Source organism: Salmo salar, chromosome 26, assembly GCF_965601325.2.
Source record: "Salmo salar chromosome 26, fSalSal1, whole genome shotgun sequence".
Lineage (NCBI taxonomy): Eukaryota > Metazoa > Chordata > Actinopteri > Salmoniformes > Salmonidae > Salmo > Salmo salar.
The window spans coordinates 47,240,713-47,249,092 of NC_138316.1; the positions used below are offsets into that span (position 1 = coordinate 47,240,713).

At 43.2% G+C, this 8,380-nt stretch overlaps 1 protein-coding gene across 1 annotated transcript in view; it reads left to right on the forward strand.

The window, feature by feature from the left end:
* LOC106591626 (high affinity cAMP-specific and IBMX-insensitive 3',5'-cyclic phosphodiesterase 8A) overlaps positions 1–3,972 on the forward strand; it is a 238,392-nt gene extending 234,420 nt beyond the window's left edge. The window contains 1 exon segment of the mRNA XM_082969783.1: positions 59–3,972. Within this exon segment, the coding sequence (XP_082825909.1) occupies positions 59–165 (107 nt within the window). The 3' untranslated portion in view covers positions 166–3,972.
* Positions 3,973–8,380: the final 4,408 nt, after the last annotated feature.

Below are 8,380 nucleotides of genomic sequence, written 5' to 3' on the forward strand. Positions count from 1 at the left end.
TGTACATCCTCATTTTAATCCGTCCTAAATCAATCATTTAATGATCTTTTGTCCCCAGCGTTCGCAGACCTTCCCAACCTCATGCAGCACCTGGACAACAACTTCAAGTACTGGAAAGGCCTGGACGAGCGGAAGCTGCACAGCCTGCGTCCTCCCCCAGAGTAGGAGCACCCTGACTGGGGTCGATGCCAGGCCCTGGGCCCCTCCTTGGTTCCTGTCCGTCCAGGGCTACCAAGCCTTCACTCTTCTGCTTCTGTAACACGCCATCAAGCGTCCACATGTCCGTCCAACAGAGACAACACATACTGACAGACGGACGGACGGACGGACATGCTGCAGCAACACCAGGCTCTTGCTTCATACATAAACCTCGCTAGCTGAGGATGGATGATGGACAGACACACGGAGCCTCAGAGTCCTTATAAACTACCAGTGCCTGGTGGGCTTGTCTGTATGCTCCTACTGCTGCCAGTGAGGCTGTGTGAGGGACTGTTCTTCTCCCAGCCAACCTAGTGATGGATGTACCGTGCCCCTAATACTCACACACACACACGGGTTCCCCCTGTCTCTCTCTCTGTCTCTGTCAGTCAGAGACTGATGATGTTACTGTCTCTCTGTCAGTCAGAGACTGATAATGTTACTGTCTCTCTGTCAGTCAGAGACTGATGATGTTACTGTCTCTCTGCAGACTGACTGCTGGTTCACTGTTGGTAGAGCTACGGAGAAACACACACAAACTGAACATTGAGATGTCAGGTGGTTTCAAGTCTCTGGCACCTCCAATGAAAAACTGTTTGGAGGATCAGCTGATGGGACAGGTCACAATACACCGTTTTTTCCTTCCAAATGGCACCCTATTCCCTATATAGTGCACTACTTTTAGGATAAAAGAGTCTATGGGGCTCTGGTCATAAGAAGTGCACTTTATATAGAGAATAGGGTTCCATTTGGGATGGCCCACAATGTCAAATCCACGTCAGACCGTACTACCCAGTGTGTGGTGGGCATTCGACCGGATAAATCCCTATATCGCCCCCCAGTGGCCACCAGGTTGAACTACACTCCACCTCCACCAGCTGCCACCATCACCCTTCACTATGTCTTCTAGCTGTACTGCCACTATCACCCTTCACTATGTCTTCTAGCTGTATTTCCTTTGTTTCTTTGTCCTTCAGAAGCACCTCGTCCAGTAGAGGACCTGTAGCGACGGGATGGGACACGAGGCCGTCCTAAACACACTAAAATTGTGTTCCATATAACACCCTATTCCCTTTATAGTGCACTACTTTTGACCAGAACCCTAGTCAAGAGTAGTGCACTATTGCCGTATAGGCCCTGGTCAAATGTAGTGCACTATAAAGGGAATAGGGTGCCATTTTGGGACGCATCCAGAGACATACGGTTGGGTGGGGTGGGGGTGTGACCACGGGTGTTCAGTGGGTGGAGCTAATTAACTGTCCTCAGGACACTGGTGAAAGACACAAACATTCAGACATCTTGGTCATAGCTAGGTCATTATTACAGACAATTTGGTATTTTTATTTTGTTTTAAATGTTCCATATTTTCTTTATATAAAAAAAAAATGAGTAACATCAATTAATGAATTATCTGATGATGAGGATGATGACGATGATGAAGAAATTAGAACAAAAATAAGAAAATATGAAAGAAAGAAAAGCCAAAGCTGAATAACATAATATTATATAACTCTCTGAGTCTTGTCGAGGATGAGGAGGAGGAGGATTATTATCCAGAAGAAAACATTAACGTTATAAACATTTTTTTATTTTAGTACAGTATCAGTTTGAATGGACATCTTTGTATTGCACTGTAAAACAACAGTTGAATTGTCTATAATGTCTCAGTGATTTAGTCCATGGATGGGAATCGGGACATTAACTTGTGGGATAAGCTGTTGTTGTTGTCTATCTCTGTGAGTTTGTATGTGTGTGTCACATTTCAGTTGAATACATTCAGTTGGACAACTGACTAGGTATCCCCCCCTTTCCATCGGCAATCCCACCCGTCGGTGGATTTAACAAACGCTGTTGACCAACAAAAGGAACTCGCGTCATCCCGCTACAGCAGAAATCTGAGAACAAGAAAAACTATGTTTTGGACTAGAAAGAGGATTTTTCTCACAGAAATGTTTGTATCAGGTTTATCCTACTGAAACATACTGCCTTATTTTATACAATATTTCTACAGTACATCGTAGAGCTACAGTACATCGTCCCAGCTACAGTACATCGTCCCAGCTACAGTACATCGTCCCAGCTACAGTACATCGAAGAGCTACAGTACATCGTCCCAGCTACAGTACATCGCCCCAGCTACAGTACATCGTCCCAGCTACAGTACATCGTCCCAGCTACAGTACATCGTCCCAGCTACAGTACATCGTAGAGCTACAGTACATCGTCCCAGCTACAGTACATTGTCCCAGCTACAGTACATCGTAGAGCTACAGTACATCAGCCCAGCTACAATACATCGTAGAGCTACAGTACATCGTCCCAGCTACAGTACATCATCCCAGCTACAGTACATCATCCCAGCTACAGTACATCGTCCCAGCTACAGTACATCGTAGAGCTACAGTACATCGCCCCAGCTACAGTACATCGTAGAGCTACAGTACATTGTCCCAGCTACAGTACATTGTAGAGCTACAGTACATCGTCCCAGCTACAGTACATCGTCCCAGCTACAGTACATCGTCCCAGCTACAGTACATCGTAGAGCTACAGTACATCGTCCCAGCTACAGTACATTGTCCCAGCTACAGTACATCGTCCCAGCTACAGTACATCATCCCAGCTACAGTACATCGTAGAGCTACAGTACATCATCCCAGCTACAGTACATCATCCCAGCTACAGTACATCGTAGAACTACAGTACATCGTCCCAGCTACAGTACATCGTCCCAGCTACAGTACATCATCCCAGCTACAGTACATCGTAGAGCTACAGTACATCAGCCCAGCTATAGTACATCATAGAGCTACAGTACATCGTCCCAGCTACAGTACATCGTCCCAGCTTACATCGTCCCAGCTACAGTACACCGTAGAACTACAGTACATCCCACTGTGCAACGGATAAGGACATATGGACGTTTTTTAATAACATAGTCAGAAAACAAATGTATGTTCAAGTAAATGTCAATATTTTTATAGACTGAATTTTACACTGGAGTGACAGGAATAACAGAACAACTTATTAACTATCTGGGTACCTGCTGTGAAATGTTTTGTTGGGTTGGTAGAGAGACATTTCACTTCTGAAAACATAGAAACTCTGTCTGTGTCCTAAATTGCACTCTATTCCCTATATGGTGCATCTCTGGTTAAAAGTAGTGCACTATATAGGGAATAGGTTGCCAGCCCTGGTCTAAAGTAGTGCACTATATAGGGAATAGGGTGCCAGCCCTGATCTAAAGTAGTGCACTATATAGGGAATAGGGTGCCATTTGGTACGCACTCTATATGATTCTAATTATTAAGGATGTGGATCACAGAATTGTCTATCACTGTCTTTTCCCCTCTGTCTCCTAGAAACCAGCTTGCTTTGACTTGATGTTGACCAACGTCGTCCTATTATTGGCCATTTGTTCAAGATCCTTGTAACATGCAGACAAGGAGTCTCTACCCAGGGTGCTCTGCCCAAGGGAGCTTTCAGATGAGGATCCTAATATATGTTTAACAATGTTGCTTATTAAGATGATTTCTTATTTAAACAGTATATATATAAAATACCAGAACACATAAGCGAACGTCGGTTGATGATGATGTGTTTTGTTATTATTGACCGATGAGTAACTTAATAACTCTTTCAGGCTGAATTGAACACTGAATCAGGGAATTAGTTTGTTCCTTATGATTCACTACTACTTCTGGTCTGAAGGCACCGGGAAAAAAATGAAACAAATTAGAAATGAATCAATGGAGAATAAAATAATGACAATGACTTCTGTTGCACCATGTTTTCAGTAACGAGACACTTTACTGGTCAGGACTTCTGTTGCACCATGTTTTCAGTAACGAGACAATTTACTGGTCAGCACTCACAATCTCTATCTCTCTCTCCGTCTCTCTCACGATCTATCTCTCTCTCCATCTATCCCTCTCTCTAGCTCTCTCTCTCTCTCCCTCAATCTATCCCTCTCTCTCTCCCCCTCTATCTCGCTCCCCTTCTATCTCTCTCCCTCTCCCCCTCTCTCTCTATCTCCCCCTCTATCTCTCTCTCTCTCCATCTATCTCCCTCTCTTTCAACACACACACACACTGAAATACATATCATGTGGCTGAACGGTCACACTTGTGATGCCTTGGTGATGAAGACAGCCTGCTGTTACTGCTGAAGTATACAGTACACAGTGTGTCAGTTTCTATAGTTGATATCATTTCTATTGTGTCATGTATGTCTACTCTACTGTATGCTAACTCTCACTACCAACCCAGTTCTCTCTTCTGAGTTTAGCCTTTCAGCCTGGCCTCATAGACTAGACGTAACATAGTTAACACAAATGAGTATGATATGTTATATTTAGTATGGTTACATAAGACAGAAGGTTACTTAAGCCAAAGACCAAAGGAAGGAAATTGGTCTGGGAGGATGGGGCGGTGTATAACGCGAACGTCTAGTAACCCACCGGTTCCTTGTTCGAATCAAATCATGGACAACTTGAGCCTTTTAGCTAATTAGCAACTACTTACTACTTGTCAGCTACTTAGCATGTTAGCTAACCCTTCCGCTAACCATAAACGCTAACCCTTCTGCTAACCATAACCGCTAACCCTTCCGCTAACCATAAACGCTAACCCTTCCGCTAACCATAAACGCTAACCCTTCGCTAACCATAACCGCTAACCCTAACCTACTCCTTTAGAGGTGAATCCTGTAACTTCCACTTAAGCCACATTTTCACATAGTCTACTGTTGACATCAATGCATGACTTAGAGGGAGTAAGGATTCATCACTAACCTTTAGTTTATTTACCACATCCTCATTTCAAATCAAAACATCCAATGATCAGCAACAGGAGAGGTCTTGACAAGGGGCTCAGCCCTGAGAGAGAAAGAGGAACTGCATTATAATGGTAGAAAAGAAAGACAAGATATCTGACATTCCAAATAGACACTTTTCTGTACGGATCAAATAGCCAACTTCTAAAACCAGATGGGCCTATTCCCCTTTTTTAGGCATCCAGATACTTGTTATGTTCACTATAGTAAATGTACACCAGCCTCAACCTCATATATCCTTCTACAGATACTTGATATGATATATACACTGAACAAAAATATAAACGCAACATGTAAAGTGTCCCATGTTACATGAGCTGAAATAAAAGATCCCTGAAATGTTCCATACACACAAAAAGTTTATTTCGCTCAAATGTTGTCCACAAATTTGTTTATATCCCTGTTGGTGAGCATTTCTCCTTTGCCAAGATAATCCATCCACCTGACAGATGTGGCAAATCAAGAAGCTGATTAAACAGCATGATCATTACACAGGCGCACAGGCCACTCTAAAATGTGCAGTTCTGTCACACAACACAATGCCACAGATATCTCAAGTGTTGAGGGAGTGTGCAATTGGCATTCTGACTGCAGGAATGTCCACCAGAGCTGTTGCCAGATAATTAAATGTTAATTTCTCAACCACAAGTCGTTTCAGATCATTTGGCAGTACGTCCAACCGGTCTTACAACTGCAGACCACGTGTAACCACGCCAGCCCAGGACCTCCACATCCGGCTTCTTCACCTGCGGGATCGTCTGAGACCAGCCACCTTGCCAGCTGATGAAACTGTGGGTTTGCACAACCAAACATTTTCTGCACCAACTGTTAGAAACCGTCTCAGGGAAGCTCATCTGAGTGCTCGTCGTCCTCACCAGGGTCTTGACCTGACTGCAGTTCAGCATCGTAACCTACTTCATTGGGCAAATGCTCACCTTCGATGGCCACTGGCACGCTGGAGAAGTGTGCTCTTCTCTGGATGAATCCTGGTTTCAATTGTACCGGGCAGATGACAGACAGCGTGTATTACACAGAGAGACTGTGACCAGATCCTGAAGCCCATTGTAGTGCCATTCATCTGCCGCCATCACCTCATGTTTCAGCATGATAATACATGGCCCCGTGTCGCAAGGATCTGTACACAATTCCTGGAAAATGAAACTGGCCTGCATTCTTCCATGGCCTGCATACTCACCAGACATGTCAGCCATTGAGCATGTTTGGGATGCTCTGGATTGATGTGTACGACAGCGTATTCCAGTTCCCGCCAATATTAAGCAAATTCGCACAGCCAGGCAGGCCAGGCGCATGCATGCTGACACGGTCGCCAGTTGTACGGTGTTTCCTCCAAAACGTTGTTGCCGCTGGCTTACGGGTTAAGCGGGCATTGTGTCAAGAAGCAGTGTGGCTTGGCAGGGTTGTGTTTTGGAGGACTCATGGCGCTAGACCTTCGCCTCTCCCGAGTCCGTACTGGAGTGGCAGCGATGGGACAAGACTAACTATCAATTGGATATCACGAAATTGGGGAGAAAAAGGGGTAAAAAGTACCAAAAATATATATATAATTCGCACAGCCATTGAAGAGGAGTGGGACAAGAGCCTGATTAACTCTATGCGAATGAAATGGGTCGTGCTGTATGAGGCAAATGGTGGTCACACCAGATACTGACTGGTTTCCTAATCCATGCCCCTACCTTATCTGTGACCAACAGATGCTATCTGTATTCCCATTCATGTGAAATCCATAGATTATGGCCTAATGAATTTATTTAAATTGACTGATTTCCATGTTGCGCTTACATTTCTGTTCAGTATACTATGCTAATACCAGCCTCAACCTCATATATCCTTATCCAGATACTTTATATTTTTTATTTATTTTTGTTTTACCTTTATTTAACTAGGCAAGTCAGTTAAGAACAAATTCTTATTTACAATGACGGCCTACCCCGGCCAAACCCGGATGACGCTGGGCAAATTGTTGCACCGCCCTACGTGACTCCCAATCACGGCCGGTTGTGATTCAGTGCTGGAATTGAACCAGGGTGTCTGTAGTGTCCCATAGGATTTGTCTAGAGTAAAGAAACTTGTCCTACAGCGGACCTCCATTGGGAAGCAGTATGTTTACAATGCAAATACAGGGCCTATAGAAAGTCAACAACCCCTTGGATTTCTTCAACAAATAAAATGTGTTACAAAGTGGGATTGAAATGTATTTCATTGTTAAAAAAAAAAAAATGTCAACGATCTACACAAAATACTCTATAATGTCAAAGTGGAAGAAAAATTCTACAATTTTTTTTTTTTAATTTACGAAACCTAAAACACTAATATAGCTTGATGATAAGTATTCATCTTCCTTAGTCAATACGTTAGAAACACATTTGGCACCGATTACAGCTGTGCGTGTTCTTGGCTAAGTCTCATAAGAGCTTTGCACACCTGTATTGTGCAATATTTGCACATTATTCTTTCAAAATTATTCAAGCTTTGTCAAGGTGTTAGGGATCATGGCTAGAGAGCAATTTTCCAAACTTGCCATAGATTTTCAAGCAGATTTAATTCAAAACTGTAGCTTGGCCACTCAGGAACATTCTGTCTTAGTAAGCAACTTGTGTTGTAGGTTATTGGCTGCTGAAAGGTGAATTCCTCTCTCAGTATCTAGTGTAAAGCAGAATAAAGCAGGTTTTCCTCTGGGAGTTTGCCTGTGCTTAGCTCCATCCCATTTATTTTCGTCCTGAAAAACTCCCAGTCTTTTCTGATGTAAAGCATACCCATACCATGATGCAGCCACCACCATGCTTGAAAATAAGGAGGCAGTTACTCAGTGATGTGTTGCGTTGGATTTGCCACACAACATAAGGCTTTGGATTTAGGCCAAAAAGTGTATTCCTTTGCCGTGTTTTTTTTTCTTCAGTATTACTTTAGTGCTTTGTTGAATACAGATGCACCTTTTGGAAGACTTTTAGTATTATTTGTATTATTATTCTTTTCACTCTGTCATTTAGGTCATTATTGTGGAGTCACTACCATGTTGTTGATCCATCCTCAGTTTTCTCCCATCACAGCCATTTAACTCTGTAGCTGTTTTAAAAATGACCAATGGCCTCATGGTGAAATCCTTAAGCAGTTTCCTTCCTGTCCTGCAGCTCAGTTCAGAAGGAGGACTGCATCTTTGATGTGTCTGGGTGGTTTAATAAATCATCCACAGCATCGTTATTAACTTGACCATGCTTAAATATATATTCAATGTCTGATTTGTTCTACCAATCACTGCCCTTCTTTATGGAGCTCCCTGGTCTTTGTAGTTTAATCTGTGCTTGAAATTCTAAACTTCACTGAGGTGCCA